Below are 19,627 nucleotides of genomic sequence, written 5' to 3'. Positions count from 1 at the left end.
CTTACTCCCATCCCTCTGTTGCCACCCCTGTAAGAGCACATTTTTTACTGTGAGTCCCTTGGGGCAGGGACTTCTCGTCTTATGCGTGGGGGGAAAAAAGCAGCACTCTGTCTCTTTCCATGCCCAGGCTCTGGAATCCCCTGCTGAGGGAGGTGGGGTTGGTTCCCGCTTTGCTGTCCTTCTTCCAGCAAGCAAAGACATTTCTCTTCTGGCTGGTCTTTGGCATTTAAGCTGGTCTGTTGCTGACTTTTTTTTTTAACTAGTTCGGTGCTATTTATTTTTATTGTTGTGTTTTTAATCTGTTTGTTTCCATGTTGTCATCAAGATTACTTCTATCTGTATTTTACTATAGCAAGCTGCCCTAGAAAGGTGGGTTATACATTAACATTAAATAAAATGCATTGATGGTGCTATTTAAATACTAAATGAGTACATCTCCCTCCAGGGCATTACATGTTCATCAATACCAGTGCGAGGGCCCTGCCATCTGGGCAGACGGCCGTCCTGCGATCACAAGCTTTCCCGCCCCAGCTTCACACCCACTGTGTGACGTTCTGGTACTACCGGAGTAGCAGCGACCCAGGCAAGTCAGCCTGCCTCAGGTCTCTCTTGCCTGGAGGCTGGTCTTAACATCCAGAGGGGCCCTTCTGAAACTGAGGGAGGCTGGCTGTCACTTCGTCCTCCCCCTTCGCAGTCAACTCCAGGGTACCAGGTTTCAGGCTCACTACTTTATTAGTTAACGACCAGGTTCCTTACAAGTGAAAATTCTGGGAGACTCTCAGGCTACAAAGGAAACAGCGGCTCCACCCAATTTCCCATACCAATAGAGGAGCCGAAGTGGAAGTGAGGGAAGTTGCCGGCAGTTTGAACAAGAACTTCCCGGCCAGACTAGCGGAGGCGGAGGCCCCTCCCTTACAGTGGCTCCCCCCGACATAGGCTATCGTGCATAGCCAAGCTGGAGGAGCGTCTGAGCTCCGCCTCTGACTTTCCCCGCTTTGCTCTGCGACGGACTCTGGCATCCCTCAAGTCACATCCTTCATTCTCCTCCTCCTCCCCGAGACCCGGGTTCTCATGGAGGAGGAGATGGGGGCCCTCAGGCCGCGCCATCTGTGTGCCAAGGTCTCGAGAAGAAGGCCTTGCCATACCTGAGCTCCCCAGGGAGGGAGCCTCCCCCAGTTCTGGCTGTTCCTATTCTGAGTCTGAGCTGCTACCTCCACACACTCAGATTCATTCCTGACTCTTGTCGTGACCTGGAGTGGACTTCATTTAGTTAAAGGTTTATACCAGCCTTTCCTAACCAGGTCTCCTCCAGATGTGCTGGACTTCAACTCCCATCTCCCCAGCAAGCATAGCCATACTGGTTGCTGGATTCTGGACCAACGGGACTTTCCAAACTGTCTTCGGGGCAGCCCCACACACAGCACCTTGCAGCAGTCTAGTGAAGAGGTTATTTGATAGGCTTTCACTGTGCAAGAGCCACCGAAGGGAAAGAAAAAGGGAAGAGGACCAGATGCAGTCGCAGGCTTCTAAAGAAGGGTTTGCCTGTAGTGCGTCAGAATCTTCCGCTGTCCTTCCAGCATCTGATGGAAGGGAAACCTTTGTAAACATGCCTGTAACTTGGGTCAGTGCTCCTTGCACCTGATGCAACGTGCTGTGGCCCCTGAAAATGTACGTCCTATGCTAGAATTAAGGCGCCTCCCAGCCCCTCTGTTGTGTTTTGTAAATGGGAAGAGCGGCTTCCTGTCTTCCCGGCCATCGGTGTGATGTGCGGCTAAGGGTGCCATGCCATGCGTGGCGAGACAGGGAGAAGTCCGACAACTCCCAGCATTCCCCAGTCGTCGGACTTCCCCGTCTCGACATGCACAGGATTGTGCCCTGAGTGGCTCATAACAGTGTTTGTGACCAGCCCCTCTTCCGGACCAGCTCCAAGAGCTATCGGGGGGGTGGGGCTGCATTCCAGTGATCTGTGGTTGCGCCACGTGATCACAGAAGTTGCTGTGGGGGCTGCATGTTGAAAATCACAGCTTTCATTTGTAAATTTGAAGCGTATCTGCTTTCATTTTTGTATTTAAAAAAGGACCCAAGTATCTAGCTCTGGAATGTCCAGCGTGGACCCCTTTCTTGGCACCTGCCAGACTCCCTGCCCCTCCTGGTTTTTATTGTATTCCTTAGGATTTTTTCTTTTTTCAGAGGGGAGGCGGGCTTGCTGCAGAGCAAAGGGCTGCCCTCCAGCAGCCTCTTCATCTGGGTGCAACAGAGTGTTCTGGAGCTCAGGGCCCACCTTTGCCTTGGACTTAGGTTCTTGGGCAGGCTACTTTTCTTTTCGTCTCACCAGCGTGCCCTCTAGGAAATGGGTGTTTTGTGTCTGGCCATGCCCGCTATGGCAGCCATTTTATGAATGGGCAAGCCCCCCCTCCCCCCCACTGGTGGTAGCCATTTTGTGGGAGTGCCCATGGCACACTCTCAAGATTGACACTCTCCCAGATGTGTCGAAGAGCTTGTGGACCTGAAGGTAAACATGAACGTATATGTTCCTTTTAAATATTTTGGCACTTGTGGGCAGTTTTTAAAAAAATTCCTCACAATTGTGAGGGCTGCAAACTTGATCCTCCCCACCCACATGTCAAAAGGCACAGTTCTCCAGCCTTGATGGGAGAGGCCGGATTCTGAGTTCAAGGTTGCATGTTGTGCTCAGTGTCATGCTCACATTGAGAGTTTTCTGGGCTCCCTGGTTTTGTTGATGCACGGGCCTGATCCTGTGGTTTCTTTCACTAGGATCTTTGAGTGTCTCCGTGGAGGAGGGAGGCACGCGAAGGGAGGTGCTGAGCTTGAGCATGGTGCAGGCGGAAGGCTGGCGGTATGGCAGCATCACTGCTAAGGTCCAGTATAATTGGCAGGTGAGCAGGGTTCCGTTTCCAGATAGATGCTGGGCTTAGAACCCTAGAACAGTAGGGCTGGAATGGGCCTGCAAGGCCATTGAGTCCAACCCCTGCTCAACGCAGGAATCCAAGTCAGAGCATCCCTGACAGGTGGCTGTCCAGCCCCGTCTTGAACGCCTCCAGTGTGGGAGAGCCCACCGCCTCCCTCAGGAAGGGGTTCAATTGTCGTATTGCTCAAACAGTCGGGAAGTTTTTCCTGATGTTCAGCCGGAATCTGGCTTCCTGTCACTTGAGCCCATGATTCCGTGTCCTGCGCTCTGGGATAATCGAGAAGAGATCCTGGCCTTCCTCTCTGTGACAACCTTTGAAGGACTTGAAGAGCACTATCCTATCTCCCCTCAGGCTTCTCTTCTCAAGGCTAAACATGCCCAGTTCTTTCAGTTTCTCATCCTTGCCAAGAACATATATCCTAACTTTAGGAATATGCAGTTAATTTCCCCCCACACGAATGCAACATCCTTGCATTTTTGACATAGTGTAAATTGCAGGGTTTTCTCCAAACAGGAAATCTCTTTCCTTCAAGGCAAAACATTTACACTGCTACAGTGGAGAGAAACAGTTTGTGAACCCCTTAGGGGTGTCACCTATTTCCAGCCTAAAATGGCATTAGATCTTAATTAACCTAGGATAACCATAATCTAGGATTATGGAATCCTAGATAGAGAACAACAGATGACCCGAGTAAAAAATCAGATACAAACACGGTGCTTTTTCAACACTTATTTATCCACAACTGGTTCAACATTCAAGATCCATGTGTGAAAAGTGTGTGAACCTTTTGAGTCAGTCCCTCGTGGCCCTCCTTCAGCAGCATGACTTCCAGTAACCGTTTTCTGTAACCGTTGGTCAGTCTCTCACATCGGCTTTGAGGAATGTTGGCCCATTCCCCTAACCGAACTGCTTCACCTCAGTGACATTGGTGGGCTGCCTTGCACGAATCGTGCGCCTCAGGCCCTGCCACAACGTTTCGATGGGGTTTAGTCTGGACTTTGACTAGGCCATCCTAAACCACGGAATTCCTTCTTCCGCAGCCATGCTTTGTAGATCTGCTTGTATGTTTAGGATCGTTGTCTTGTTGCATGACCCACTTGGGGTTCAGCTTCAGCTCACGGACAGATGGCTTGACGTTCTCCTCCAGAACCTTCTGATGCGCCGCAGAATTCATGGTGGCGTCAAGGAGGGCGAGCCATCTGGATCCTGAGGCAGCAGAGCCGGCCCAGACGATCACATTCCCACCACCATGCTTGACGGGTGGGATGAGGTTCTTCTGTTCGAACTCAGTGTTTGCTTTTTGCCAGATGTAATGTTTCTCACTGAGGCCAAGAAGTTCTGCCTTTGACTCGTCTGCCCAGAGAATACTGTTCCAGACATCTTAGGGATCGTCTGTGTGCTCCTTAGCGAAGTTCAGACGGGCAGCCGTGTTCTTCCGACAGAGCAGCGGTTTCCTCCTGGCTGCCCTCCCATGAACACCATTCTTGTTCAGCCTTCTTTCTGATTATTGAGTCATGAACACTCACGTTAGCCAAGGCGAGAGGGGCCAGCAGATCTGGGGATGCTACTCTGGGGTCCTTTTTGACGTCCTGATGATGCACCGGTTTGTTCTTGGAGAGCTTTTGGTAGGACGCACGCTTCTGGGCAGAGGGACTGTGGTCGTGAACCTTCCCCATTTGTAGACTGTCTGTCTGACAGTGGATTGGTGGAGCCCAAATCCTTAGAGGTGGTCTTGTAACCCTTTCTAGGCTGACGAGCGGCAGTAACTGCTTTTCTGGGGTCCTCAGAGATGTTTCTGAGCGTGGCGTGGCGTGTTTCCACACAACTGTATGGTGAAGACCAAACTCACAAAGTTTAGGATGGGGCCTCCCAAAGATCTGCCTAATGACTTCAGCACCCAATTCTAATTGTTCCCTCTCATTGAGCGGATGCAGCCAGGGGTTCACTTCCTTTTGCACATACCCCGACTCATTAAGTACTCATTGTTTGCCTGATTTATACATCATTTTATTTCACCAGGCATGAAACCGGTTAATATAAACTCTACTGAATATTTAGAAAAGGGCTGGTTTTGATTCACGAAGGCTATCATCGTACAACTATGGAATTTCTGTAGTTAGCGTTGGGGTTCGCAAACTTTTTCTCGCCACTGTATTACTCAGCCATTCGTCATGGGATAGTTCTGAAATCTGGCCCAAATAAAACCCTTTGCTGGGTAGATGCTCTATGCTAAATTCCACACCAGCTGGACGAATGGGCTTGGTTTTATGATGAAGAGCAAGCTTTCCCATGATAGAGCGCTCCCCGCAAAGCCAGCTGCCTTAGCTACATAGCCTGCCCTGTGGTTGTAGCACAGGGGCCCATGGTGACTCTGCCTGTGCTCAGAGACCCTCTGTTGGGAGGCTGAGCTTCCTGCGATGGGCGAGGTGGTGCAGGGTTCACAAAATGTTATGCAGTACAGCCAGTGCAGGCAGAGTTGCTGAATTTGGTATCGTCGGCTTTTTATGATGAAAGGTTTCAATCGTTTCAGTGTGGACAAGAGAGAACCGTGCCTGGAACCCTCTCTAGCTGTCCCACCATTCCCAGGATGGTGCTTTGACTCACCCCTCCCCCACCCTTTGTGTCTCCCTTGAATAGGTGGCATTCGTGGCAGAAGGACCTGGGGGGGCCCCCTCCTCTTTCCTTGCGCTCGATGACATTCACGTGAAGGAGGGGGCCTGCCCTGAAGCAGGTAACTGCAGCACAACCCCCTGCCCCTGTGGATTGCAACCCCTTGCTTCTGGTAGGGTGGCCAGAAACAAAGGAGCCCTGGGAGGACCTGCATCTTTCATCACTGTGTAGAAGGGGGAGTTTCAGCAGCTCCCCCCCCCCCACGCCAAATACAAGAGGCTGCACCCATCAAACTGTTTGTCCATCTCTCTTAAGGGGACAGGGCCCACTCTCAGTCTCCTTTGCATCTGGCACCTCTAGTTCAGCCTTCCCCAACCTGGTGCCCTCCAGACGTGTTGGACTACAACTCCCATGTTTCCCAGCCAGTATGGCCAATGGGAGTTGTAGTCCAGCACTTCTGAAGGACATGAGGTTTGGAAAGGCTGCTCCAAGAAAAGAAGAGTCATGCTGGCTCAGGGTCCATGTTGAGTCAGGTTCTGGGAGCGCTCCTCTGCTTTGGGTTGTCCCAAACCAAAGGTGGTTTTTCTTTCTGGTTTTAAACGCAGAATAGTGGAAATCCCAGGTCCTTGTCTGCATGTAAACCAACGGGGTTCCCAGTGGGGCAGGGCGGGGGCTGTATCACGGTTGGTGTTTGAGTTGCCCCCCAGCTGACATTTTATTGGGCCAATGAGTCTAAGCTGCTTTCTGCCTGGGACTCAGCCTTACGGTCTGAAAAGCAGGATGGCGGGGGAGCGGGGGGATGATGATGAATCGAAACATTAGCACCCCCCGGTTGCACCAAAATGTCGGGGCCATGCCAGCATTGCGGGGGGTGGTCTCTGAGGGGCAAGAGTCCTCCAAGCGACTGGCACAGGAGCTGTTTTGCCCCCTCCAGCCAGCAAGGCGGCCCCAGCCCAGGGCTCGCGATGAGTTCAGCACCACAGGAGCAGCCATGCCGCGGGGGGCCGACAGGCGACCCAGCGCCGGCTTGCAGCTGCAGCGGCCGGGAGAGCCCTGCTGGGAGCCCGCACCCGGCGTTGAGGGGGCCTGCACCCGGCGTTGAGGGGGCCGGGGCCCTTCCCCAGCCACTGGCCTCTCCTGGGGCGCGGGGCTGCACCGCCCGCGGAGGGCATGGAGAGGCCGGGGCGCACGGCCCGAGGAGAGGGCCGCTCCGAAGCGCTCCGGGGGCCTCGTGGAGAGTGAATGGTGCTGGGCCCCCGCCAGAAGTGGCCCTGCGCGGGGCTCCTGGATCCAGCCAGCCTTCGGGAGGGCTTCTGCACAACCTGCGCGGGGCACACGGACCTGGCTGGCAAGCGAGCCGCGGGCAGGCGCCTGGTGAGGGGCCGGGCCAGCGCGGGGCTGCGGGGCACGTGCTCCGGCTGGGGCTCAAAGCCCCCCACTGCTGAGGTTGGCGCCACTGTGATGCTCCGCTTGTCCAGGATCCTGTGACTTTGAATCGGGCACCTGTGGGTGGAGCAAGCCACCCGGAGACTGGTACAGCTGGGACTGGAAGGAAGGGGCCACCCTGTTGCAGTCCCCGTCCCCTCAGGAAGACCACACCCTTGGGACGGGAGCAGGTAAGCGCCGCTCTGGCTCCAGACGGGGCACCGGGTTGCGGGGAGGCTGGCTGCTCTGCCATGCCCCAAGTGGGCAGCTCATCCAAGGCGGGTGCGCCTGGCCGATGGAAGCCTCAGTTTAGTGGCCTAGGTTTGGCAAGGCTTTCTTAGCCAGCTTTCTGAATTGGCATGAGCAGCTCTTGTCAGTTGCCAGCGACAGAATTGCACAGCCAAAAACTTGACTTGCAAATGAGCTGCGGTCTTACAAGGAGTCCTGGTTTGATCTGGCAGCTCAGGTCCAGCAAGGTCTTCTTAATTAGCTTTGAGATCTGGCTCACTCAGCTGTTGGACAGCTTATGTAAATTCCCAACATGTAACTTAACTGCTACAAAAGTAAACTTACTTGCAAAGGAGCTGAGGCCTTGTAAAGAGCTCTGGTTCTTTAGCCACTCAGGTTTGGCAAGGGTGTTTTTGTTTTAAATTAGCTCTCCCAGTTTTCCTGAAAGCTTAACTTACTGGCTAATAGCATCAGACAGGAAATTTTCAGGAAGTTGGAAACTGATCCAAATGAAAAGCAAAGTTGTAGGATAAAATGTTGACATTGCTGGAGGCTATGGTGAAACTCCAAGTGGGATGTTCCCCATGCACGCATTCCCCTCTCTCTCTTCAGGTCACTATGCTTATGTCGACATTGCGGTGCTGGGACTGGGAAGGCGCACCGCTGCCCGCCTGGCGAGTGAACCCCTTCCCTCCACCTCCGGCTCCTGCCTGCGATTTCACTACCACATGGACTTTGTGGGCCAAAGCTGTAAGTGAAACGCACCAGGTGAGGTGGGGAAGTTGTCCCCCAGCACCCTTGATCTGGTAGCAACACTCTAAATTTCAAGCCAGTGGAGGCTTCAAGCGGGTGGGGAACACGCAGCTGGCCGGATTGGGTTGGACGGCAGCTCCTCACCATGCTGGCGAGGGCTGATGGGAGTTGTGGTCCGGTCATGCTGCGAGGGCTGATGGGAGTTGTGGTCCGGTCATGCTGCGAGGGCCACATGGCCTGCTCCCCATTGGTGGCGCATAAGTGCCGTTCTCAGGGCTTTAAGAGGGTTTGACTGGGGCAGCAAGGCTAAGAAGGGAGATGAAGGAAGCGGGGGAATCGCCCCCCCCCAACAGGGAAGTATCCTGGCCTGCCCAATCGAGCAAAGTTTTGCGGGACGTTGCTCCGCAAGCAGTGTCTGTTTAGACACCACAAGGAATGTGAGAGGCCTGGAGACAGGGGAGAGAGGGAGACCCCAGGGCAGCCTTCTCCAACCTGGTGCCCTCCGGAGGTGTTGGACTACAACATCCAGCATCCCCCAGCCAGTAGAGCTGGCACCTCTGGAAGGCACCAGGGCAGAGAAGGCTGCTCTGGAGAGCAGCTGCCAAGCAAAATACTGGGGTGGATAGACCAGCGGCTGTTAAGAGTCTGCATAAAGCTCTTCCTCTGTCCAGTTATTCCTAGTGAATTTGTGGATTTCTGCTCCTGCAGTCCCTCTCTTGCTCTTTTCCTTGGCAGCCCCTTCTGTTCCCAGCCCTCTGTCCTGGCCCCCTCCATCCCCAGGCCTGTTTCTCCCCCCCACCACCGTTCCTTCTCACAGTGCCCCTTTTTTATGATCAGAACAGCACAGCCTATGGGAGGCAAGATCAGGTGATGATCGACCGCCTTCCCTGATCCCTGGTGCCCTCCAGAGGTGTTGGACTACAGATCCCATAATCCCTAGCCAGCATCAGCTCAACCGATCACTGCTGGAGGCATTGTCACCAACACTGCCGCCCTCACCTCATCCCTTAAATACGACTGCTGTTAATTTAGATCATGTTCCTTAGTGGGTGCTAGACCAAAAGATGTTTCCCAGCACTCTCTTCTGAGAGTGGATGACTGGACCAAGATACAGTCCCGCTGCGCTCCAATCTGGGCATCTCTCCCCATTTCTCTTTAGCTTGTTGGCAAAGGAGCTAATTAGGTGCTGGTCATGAAACCTTGCTGAACCCGCGATGCTAAATTTGACTCGGATCAAAATGGGTGCACACTTCGTTTGCACAGCCTTACTCAGATCTGAGCTGTCTAGCTGCTGGGGTTTAGCAATGCTCTCGTGGTGGAACCGTGAAGTTGCTGAGCTGGGATTCAAACTGGCCTTGCTCCAGCTGAGTGTGCTCATCTCTTGGGGCCGTTTCCCTCAAATCCCCACTCTTGTCTCGTTGAAATGGATTCCTCTCCTTAACTCTCGACACAAACGTTCTGTCTGCTCACCAAGCCCCTCCGTAGCCTTCTCCCCCACACATCTCCTCATATCAGCTCATCCCTCCTGTTACCTTGGCTCCTCCAGCTCTGCCACCATCAGCAATTCCCCTGCTCCGACCATTTCTGCCCTTTCTGCCTGGAACCACCTCCGAGACACCTGTGCAATGGCACCCTTCAGGCCCCTTTTCCCACAACGGCTTTGGTGTGCCTCCTTTGTCATCCCCCCTGCTGAAGCTAAGCCTAGCCCATCTGCCCTAGTTTATCCCCCCATCTTCATCTGCCTCCCTGTCCTCTTTCTGGCCTCCCCTGTGTCCAGTTTTAGACTGCAAGCTCCTCAGGGCTGGGAGCTGCCTTCCTGATGTTACTCTGGAAGATGCCACGGCAGGTACGTAAGAAATACAAATAATGATCAATTGAGGAGTACTTGGACCAGGAAACTGACTGGGATGTTGGCACAATTCAGAGATCAGTTTTTCAAAGTCAGAGAACATAGGAACATGGAGCAAGAGCCTAAGCCCACCTAGCCCACTGCTGGCGGCGCTGATGGGCAGCTGCTGCTCCCCAGGGTGCCAGGCAGGATTCTTTCCTAGACCTACTTGGAGATGCTGCCGGGGATCAAACCGGGGACCTTCTGTGCAGGAAAGGGAAGGCAGGGGCATGCCCCAAGAGGGGTAAGAAATGGAATAAAAATAAATCAAACGTCTATGATGTCACAGAATCATAGAATAGTAGGGTTGGAGGGGGCCTACAAGGCCATTGAGTCCAACCCCCTGCTCAACGCAGGAATCCGAGTCAGAGCATCCCTGACAGGTGGGTGTCCAGCCTCGTCTTGAATGCATCCAGTGTGGGAGAGCCCACCACCTCCCTAGGGAATCGGTTCCATTGTCATACTGCTGTAACAGTCGGGATGTTTTTCCTGATGTTCAGCCGGAACCTGGCTTCCTGTCACTTGAGCCCATTATTCTGTGTCCTGCACTCTGGGATGATCAAGAAGAGATCCTGGCCTTTCTCTCTGGGACAACCTTTCAAGTTCTTGAAGAGCGCTATCATATCTCCCCTCAGTCTTCTCAAGGCTGAACATGCCCAGTTCTTCCAGTCTCCCTTCATAGGGCTTTGTTTCCAGTCCCCTGATCATCTTTGTTGCCCTCCCCTGAACCCTCTCCAGCTTGTCTGCATCCTTCTTAAAGTGTGGTGTCCAGAACTGGACACAGTACTGCAGATGAGGCCTAACCAGTGCTGAGCAGAGGGGAACTAGCACTTCCCGGGATTTGGAAGCTATGCTTCTATTGTTGTTGTTGTTGTTCAGTCGTTAAGTCGTGTCCGACTTTTCGTGACTGCATGGACCATAGCACGCCAGGCCTTCCTGTCCTGCGCTCTCTCCCGGAGCGTGCTCAAGTTCATATTCATTGCATCCGTGATGCTATCTAGCCATCTCATCCTCTGCAGTCCCCTTCTCCTTTTGCCTTCAGTCTTTCCCAGCATCAGGGTCTTTTCCAGGGAGTTTTCTCTTCGCATTAGGTGGCCAAAATATTGGAGCTTCAGCTTCATTATCTGTCCTTCCAATGAGCACTCGGGGTTGATTTCCTTGAGGATGGACTGATTTGACCTCCTTGCAGTCCAGGGGACTCGTAAGAGTCTTCTCCAGCACCACAGTTCGAAAGCATCAATTCTTCGGCGCTCAGCCTTCCTTATAGTCCAGCTCTCACAGCCATACATTACTACTGGGAAAACCATAGCTTTGATTAGACGGACCTTTGTCGGCAAGGTGATGTCTCTGCTTCTTACTATGCTGTCTAGGTTTGCCATAGCTTTCCTCCCAAGGAGCAAGCGTCTTTTAATTTCATGGCTACAGTCACCATCTGCGGTGATCTTGGAGCCCAAGAAAGTAAAATCTGTCACTGCTTCCATTTCTTCCCCTTCTATATGCCAGGAAGTGATGGGGCCAGATGCCATGATCTTAGTTTTTTTAATGTTGAGTTTCAAACCAGCTTTTGCACTCTCCTCTTTCACCCTCAACAAGAGGCTCTTGAGATCCTCTTCGCTTTCTGCCATTAGGGTGGTATCGTCTGCATATCGGAGGTTGTTGATAATTCTCCCAGCAATCTTAATTCCGACCTCTGATTCATCCAACCCGGCATTTCTCATGATGTACTCTGCATATAAGTTAAATAAGCAGGGTGACAATATGCAGCCTTGTCGTACTCCTTTCCCAATTTTGAACCAATCGGTTGTTCCATGTCTGGTTCTTACTGTTGCTTCTTGACCCTCGTACAGGTTTCTCAGGAGACAGGTAAGGTGGTCTGGTACTCCCATCACTTTAAGAATTTGCCACAGTTTGTTGTGATCCACACAATCAAAGGCTTTAGCGTAGTCAATGAAGCAGAAATAGACGTTTTTCTGGAATTCTCTTGCTTTCTCCATGATGCAGCGAATGTTGGCGATTTGATCTCTAGTTCCTCTGCCTCTTCGAAACCCAGCTTGTACTTCCAGTAGTTCTCAGTTCGCATACTGCTGAAGCCTAGCTTGTAGGATTTTGAGCATCACCTTGCTGGCATGTGAAATGAGCACAATTGTGCGGTAGTTTGAACACTCTTTGGCGTTGCCCTTCTTTGGAATTGGAATGTAAACTGACCTTTTCCAGTCTTGCGGCCATTGTTGAGTGTTCCAAATTTGTTGGCATATTGAATGCAGCACTTTAACAGCATCATCTTTTAGGATTTTAAATAGCTCAGCTGGAATACTGTCATCTCCGCTAGCTTTGTTGTTACTAATGCTTCCTAAGGCCCACTTGACTTCACTCTCGAGGATGTCCGGCTCAAGTTCAGTGACCACACTATCATGGCTATCAGGGACATTCAGCTCTTTCCTGTATAGTTCTTCTGTGTATTCTTTCCACCTCTTCTTAATCTCATCTGCTTCTGTTAGGTCCCTGCCTTCTTTGTCCTTTATCATGCCCGTCTTTGCACAAAACGTTCCCTTGAGATCTCCGATTTTCTTGAAGAGATCTCTAGTCTTTCCCATTCTGTTGTTTTCCTCGATTTCTTTGCATTGTTCATTTAAGAAGGCCTTCTTGTCTCTCCTTGCTATTCTCTGGAACTCTGCATTCAGTTGGATATATCTTCTCCTTTCTCCCTTGCTTTTCGCTTCCCTTCTTTCCTCAGCTACTTGTAAAGCCTCATCAGACAGCCACTTGGCTTTCTTGCATTTCTTTCTCTTTGGGATGGATTTCGTTGCTGCCTCCTGAACAATGTTACGGACCTCCGTCCATAGTTCCTCAGGCACTCTGTCTATCAGGTCTAATCCCTGAAATCTATTCCTCACCTCCACTGTGTATTCATAAGGGATATGATTTAGGTCATACCTGAATGGTTTAGTGGTTTTCCCTACGTGTTTCAATTTAAGCCGAAATTTTGCAACAAGAAGCTCATGATCTGAGCCACAGTCAGCTCCAGGTCTTTTTTTTACTGACTGTATAGAGCTTCTCCATCTTTGGCTGCAAAGGACATAATCAATCTGATTTCGATATTGACCATCTGGTGATGTCCATGTGTAGAGTCGTCTCTTGTGCTGTTGGAAAAGAGTGTTTGCTATGATCAGCGTGTTCTCTTGGCAAAACTCTATTAGCTTTTGTCCTGCTTCATTTTGTACACCAAGGCCATGCTTGCCTGTTGTCCCGGTGATTTCTTGACTTCCTACTTTAGCATTCCAATCCCCTATGATGAAGAGGACATCTTTTTTTGGTGTTAGTTCTAGAAGGTGTTATAGGTCTTCATAGAACCGATCAACCTCAGCTTCTTCGGCATCAGTGGTTGGGGCATAGACTTGAATTATTGTGATGTTGAATGGTTTGCCTTGGATTCGTACTGAGATCATTCTATCATTTTTAAGATTGTACCCCAGTACTGCTTTTCCCACCCTTTTGTTGACTATGAGTGCTACTCCATTTCTTCTAAGGGATTCTTGCCCACAGTAGTAGATATGATGGTCACCTGAATTAAATTCGCCCATGCCTGTCCATTTTAGTTCGCTGATTCCCAAGATGTTGATGTTCAATCTTGCCATCTCATGTTTGACCACCTCCAACTTACCTTGATTCATTGATCTGACATTCCAGGTTCCTAAACAATATTGTTCTTTACAGCATCGGATTTTCTTTTCACCACCAGACACATCCACAGCTGAGTGTCCTTTTGGCTTTGGCCCAGCCGCTTCACTCTTTCTGGCGCTACTCGGAAATACCCTCTGCTCTTCCCCAGTAGTATATTGGACACCTTCTGACCTGAGGGGCTCATCTTCCGGTGTCATCTCTTTTAGCCTTGTGTTACGTTCCATGGGATTTTCTTGGCAAGAATACTGGAGTGGGTTGCCATTCCCTTCTCCAGTGGACCACATTTTGTCAGAACTCTCCGCCATGACCTGTCTGTCTTGGGTGGCCCTGCACGGCATAGCGTATGGCTTCACTGAGTTACGCAAGCCCCTTTGCCACAACAAGGCAGTGATCCATGAAGGGGATTCAGCTTGTGATCAACAACAATTCCAAGATCCTTCTCACGTGTAGCGTTGTTGAGCCACGTATCCCCCGTCTTGTAACTGTGCATTTGGTTTCTTTTTCCTAGGTGCAGAACTTGGCATTTATCCCTGTTAAATGTCATTCTGTTGTTTTCTGCCCAGCGCTCCAGCCTATCAAGATCACTTTGAATTCTGTTTCTGTCTTCCAGGGTATTAGCTATCCCGCCCAATTTTAGGTCACCTGCAAATTTGATCAGCATTCCCTGCACCTCCTCATCCAAGTCATTAATAAAAATGATGACTGGGGAAGCACCAGTTCTCAAAGAGGAAGGGGTGTGTTTTGCATGGGGGGGGGGGTTGGAAGTATTGGGGATGGCTCAGTGCTCTTAACAACCAGGTCTTGATGCTGTCCTCCTCGCTCTGTGTTGCCAGCCCAAGCGGAGCTCAGGGTGAAGCTGTTCAGCCTGCAAGGGGAGCGGACGGTGTGGAGCGCTGCTGGGCATCAAAGCCGGGCCTGGCTGAGCCAAACCCTCCTGGTGTCCAGTCTCACCGAGTTCCAGGTATGGCTGTCGAAACTGGCAAGCTCCTTCCCTCCTCCGTCCCAGTTAGCCCTCCTTGGCACCCCATCTGAAAATGGGGGCTGTAGAACTGGGAAAGGTGCAGCCTAAATGATCCAAGGGCTGGAGCGCTTCTCTTATGAGTGGACAGCTAACGCGTTTGGGCCTTTTTCGGGGGGGGGGGGTGATGACTAAGAGGTGATGTCTACATGGAACCTCCAAGTCCAGAGGATTTCTGCCTCTGAATGCCAGATAGGGAGGACATGAGAAACAAGGAGAGCGATTCTCTTCACGTCCTGCTTTGGCGCTTCCCCTTGGCTGCTGTTGTAACAGGATGCTAGAGTAGAAGGACCTGTGGTCTGATCCTGCCACAGGGCTCTTCTTATGTTCTTACCACTCAGTGAAATTGTGAAGAGGTTTTAATAACTTTTTATGAGCTTTCGTGGGTTATAACCCACTTCATCAGATGCTGATGGAACTGGAGGCTTTGGGTCTGAAAAGACAATCAAAATAGGTAGATCTGCAGGAAATCAGACATTAAGCAAAACAACACCAGCAAGCCTGTCAGTGAACACTTTTATCTCTCTGGACATACCATCACAGACTTCAGGTTGGCGTTCTAGAGAAATTGAAATCAGGGGCTTGCTTGGAACACGAGATTGCAGAACAAGCGATAAGGAAATTTGATTGTTTTAATCAGGGACTCAATAGGGACTATGGTTTCTACACATGCTGTAAAGATTTTCAGTGCATTTTGTGGTACGTAATTGTCTCTTTAAGAGAATACAATGCTTGCTGCAGATCTAGCTGTCTTCAGACTGCAAGTTAGCATCTCCTGGCATGAACCTACCCATTTACCACGCTTATCATTTAAGGCCCTCCTCCAGGTGCCTCCTCTGAGGGATGCTTGGAAGGTGCAACCAGGGAGAGGGCCTTCTTGGTGGTGGCCCCCCAGTTCTGGAACAATCTCCCCAACAAAGCCCATGTGGCATCAACATTGTTATCTTTTTGGTGCCTGGTTAAGACCTTCCTCTTCTCTCAGGTATTTGGCAGCATGCAACAGGTTTTAATCAGGTCCTGGATTTTTCTTATTGCTTAAAATTGCTGTGTGTGCACATACGTGTATGTGTTGTTTGTTTATACTATGTATAATATTGTATTTTTAAGGTTTTTAATCTTTGTAAACTGCCCAGAGAGCTTCAGCTATTGTGAATGAATGAAATGAAAACCTCCAGTTCCACTTTTGTCATCTGTTGAAGTGGGTTGTAACCCACAAAAGCGTGTGCAAACATTTGAACAACTAACACAGTTAGTCTGTATGTGTGCTACGCTTAGGGCACAATCCTGTGCATGTTTAGACAGAAATAAGTCCTACAAGTCCCAGCATTGTGGGTGGGGTATACTCAGCCCTGCCTCTCTCCACCCCACCCCTGTTGGTTAGTTAGGCTGGCTGGGGAATGCTGGGAGTTGTAGGACTGATTTCTGTCTAAATGTGCATAGGGTTGCACCCTTAATCCTTAAATGTGTAAACAAAAGACTAACACAGCTATACTATAATAAAACCCTGGAGTGAGTCAGCCGACGCCCTTGAACTGAGCACCTTTAGTCATTGCGCTAGTCCTGCCTGCACATCTCGTTTCCTTCAGAGCGTGCCCATCAACAAGCATGGGGAAAAATAGTGCCTGTGTTCAGGGAGGGCCCCTGCAACCCAGAAGAGTGTGGAGAGAATGACAGCAGGGAGAGGAGGAGAGGCCTGGAGCTGTGTGTGTCCAGACCTTGGTTTTGAATTCTTTCTGAATTCAACCAGGAGAAGCTCTTGCATTCTAATATGTTTAGTGTGACAAGAAAAATAGCCCCTCAAATAAGGGAAGAGCAAATCCCTCTCAGATCTCTTAGGAAATGGCATGCTCCACTTGGGAGTCTAATTTAAAGGTTCATGCACTGATCAAATGATTTTATTTAATGTTCGTCACCCTCAGTCTTCTGTAGCAGTGAGTCCCAGAGGTTGCATAGAGATTTTCTGATGAAAGCCTACTGCCTACCAGTTTCAGATGATGCCTTGTTCTCCCCCACCCCGAACACACGCTCTCCGCCCCACCTCCTCTTTGCCAACCCTATGTCTGTTGGCAATGAGTTCCATGGGTTAATTATGCATGGTGTGTTAGTGCCTCCTTCCTAGTCCCGGCGCTAGAAGGTATGCATTTTTTCCCACAGATTGTGCTGGAAGCCACAAGCGGAGCGTGGCCAAACTCAGAGACCATTGCTGTGGATGATATCTCCTACACAGCTGGGCCAGGTTGTGATGACAATTCCCAGAACCAAGAGGAAGGTAACTGCTGCTTTCACACACACACCCTGCCCCAGAAAAGCCCCATTCCCCACAAGGTAGTGCTGGAGTGCTCCAACCACTTGCAACTGACAGCGTGTTAATGGGATTCCTCTCTCCTGTGGACAGGGAGCAGCTCTGGCGGAGGTTCAGTGGCCGGGCTGGTGGCAGGTGTGGTATGCTCCATCCTGCTGGTGCTAGGCGCAGCAGTCGTGGCCATCTACTGCCTGAAGAAGCCGAGAGAGGCAGGAGACAGGATGCCAGAGGATAGCAACAGCATCGCGGGACTCGATAACATCGCATTTAGAGATGTAAGGCTTGTGCATGGCTAGTTTTTTTTTTGGGGGGGGGGGCTTGGGCTGAGGGAGTAAGAGAGGCTTTAGTGTCCTGGCAGGGTGTGGGGTTGCTTAATTATATTTACACCCCATTTTCCAGACAAATTGGCTTCCAAAGTACCTTTCAATTAAAGTACATCTAAAAGTACAGTTAGGAGCATGTGTGTGTGTGTGGGGGGGGGGGGCAGTCTTTTTTGGGCATCGGTATGCTTCCTGCCCGAAGTCAGTGGATGCGTCCTGACTGGGGGGGCCTTTTAGTGCTGCGAGTCCAAGGGCCTCGTGCAGCTATTCCACCTTTCCCTCCTTAGAGTGCGATCTTACGGGTGCTTAGAATGCACAGGGAAGCACTGTGCTATATTTCCATGCTGTGAGCAGTTTTGATTTTTGTGAACATTCCAGAAATCTTTGGTTATTTGGGCGGTATAGAAATGTAATGGAGGAGAAGGGCTGCTATTCCCCTTGTGGCACCCATGCTCATGACGGCCAGTAAAACGGTTCCCTTGGTTTGCAGGACGTAGTCATCCTACCACAGATGCCCATCGATGGGGAAACAGAGTAGGCCAGCCTCCTGTGCAGACTGAGCACAATCCCTGGCTTGCACTGCCCGACAGCTGCTGCTCTGTTCCCTTTGTGCCGCCTTTTGAGACCTCAGCATTTTGGGGGATGATGCAGTCCTCCCTTGCGTGGGTCAGGACCAGAATGGCTCACATCGTGCACAGTAACATTCTCTCTGTGGACACCTCAGTGGATACGTGTCTCCTCTTCACTGGGGGCAAAGAGTTTTTCTTAGTTTCATCCCGCCTGCTCCCTTTGTGCTCTGGCTCTAGCAGGAAGCTTAACAAAATCTCACCTGGAACCATGTTCTATCACCTTATTTGGCCTAATGTTATTACAGTTCCAGCTGCCCCTCCCAAAAAAGACAGAGCTGGAAAAGAAAGGCATAGGCAGACACGCCAGATGATCAAGAGGTTGGAAGACCAACACTACAAGGGAAGGCTAAATAAAGCTTTTGGGCTTTGTCATGGAGGAATAAAATATTATGAACCGGGTGGGCTGGGGGGAGGTGATAGAAGCTTCTACATTACAAGTAAAGAGAGCAAACATTTCTATTCTGTAACGCTGTAATTTGATTCTCAATAGACTGAGTAAAAGAAGGACTTCTTCACATGATATGGAATTAACTTATCAATCTCACTTTTCAAAAGAAAGGATAGGGCAAATTCTTTTACAGGAAAAGGAGGCAGTCAAGCACTAGCTGTTACCTACGACAGAACTACTGTTTAAGAATAGGTGCCTCAGTTTGCTAGTTTCCTTTTCCCTCCCTATCTCCTTTTTCCATGTGTCTCATATCTTTTACAGGCAGAGAATGGCTTGCTTTTTATTCCACAAGTAAGCAGTACCTTTCTTTGTTGTTCAGTCGTGTCCGACTCTTGGTGACCCCATGGACCATAGCACGCCAGGCCTTCCTGTCCTGCACTCTCTCCCGGAGCGTGCTCAAGTCCATATTCATTGCATCAGTGATGCTAGCTAGCCATCTAATCATCTGCCGTCCCCTTCTCCTTTTGCCCTCAGTCTTTCCCAGCATCACGGTCTTTTCCAGAGAGTTTTCTCTTCGCATTAGGTGGCCAAAATATTTGAGCTTCAGTATCTGTCCTTCCAATGAGCACTCAGGGTTGATTTCCTTTAGGATTGACTGATTTGACCTCCTTGCAGTCCAGGGGACTCGCAAGAGTCTTCTCCAGCACCACAGTTCGAAAGCATCAGTTCTTCGGCGCTCAGCCTTCCTTATAGTCCAGCTCTCACAGCCATACGTTACTACTGGGAAAACCATAGCTTTGATTAGACGGACCTTTGTTGGCAAGGTGATGTCTCTGCTTCTTGCTATGCTGTCTAGGTTTGCCATAGCTTTCCTCCTAAGGAGCAAGCGTCTTTTAATTTCATGGCTACAGTCACCGTCTGCGGTGATCTTGGAGCCCAAGAAAATAAAATCTGCCATAAACGGCCTTGGTCGCCTTGGTAGATGATATGAGGAGGGCTCTGGATAGGGGTGAATGCTCCTTCCTTGTTCTCCTCGACCTCTCAGCGGCTTTTGATAATGTTGACCACGGTATCCTCCTGGACCGCCTGGAGGGGTTGGGCATTGGAGACACCGTATTGCAGTGGTTCCAGTCCTTCCTCTCCGGCAGGTACCAGAGGGTAGCACTGGGAGAGGAGGCTTCGGACCCGTGGCCACTCACTTGTGGGGTGCCAAAGGGTTCCATCCTCTCCCCGATGCTATTTAATATCTATGTGAAGCTGCTGGGGGCTATCATCAGGAGGTTTGGGGTGCGGTGTCATCAATATGCGGATGACATGCAACTCTACCTCTCATTCAAATCTTCACCAAGGTTGGCCGTAGAATCCCTGTCCAAATGTCTGGAGACGGTGAGTGGCTGGATGGGGAGGAATAAGCTGAACCCTGACAAGACCAAGGTACTTTTGGTGGGAGACAAG

General features: G+C 50.6%; 1 protein-coding gene across 1 annotated transcript in view; it reads left to right on the top strand.

The window, feature by feature from the left end:
• The window catches only part of MAMDC4 (MAM domain containing 4), a 44,877-nt gene extending 26,842 nt beyond the window's left edge, over window positions 1–18,035 (top strand). The window contains exons 21-29 of the mRNA XM_084821250.1: window positions 446–583; window positions 2,776–2,897; window positions 5,568–5,661; window positions 7,019–7,156; window positions 7,806–7,943; window positions 14,349–14,476; window positions 16,688–16,802; window positions 16,929–17,110; window positions 17,646–18,035. Coding sequence (XP_084677376.1) covers window positions 446–583; window positions 2,776–2,897; window positions 5,568–5,661; window positions 7,019–7,156; window positions 7,806–7,943; window positions 14,349–14,476; window positions 16,688–16,802; window positions 16,929–17,110; window positions 17,646–17,693 — 1,103 coding nt within the window. The 3' untranslated portion in view covers window positions 17,694–18,035. The remainder of the gene's footprint in view (window positions 1–445; window positions 584–2,775; window positions 2,898–5,567; window positions 5,662–7,018; window positions 7,157–7,805; window positions 7,944–14,348; window positions 14,477–16,687; window positions 16,803–16,928; window positions 17,111–17,645) is intronic.
• The last annotated feature ends 1,592 nt before the right edge of the window (window positions 18,036–19,627 follow it).

This window comes from Heloderma suspectum, chromosome 14 (genome assembly GCF_057233095.1).
Source record: "Heloderma suspectum isolate Gila_16-S chromosome 14, 16-S_ref, whole genome shotgun sequence".
Lineage (NCBI taxonomy): Eukaryota > Metazoa > Chordata > Lepidosauria > Squamata > Helodermatidae > Heloderma > Heloderma suspectum.
This window is presented reverse-complemented; position numbering and strand designations above follow the sequence as displayed.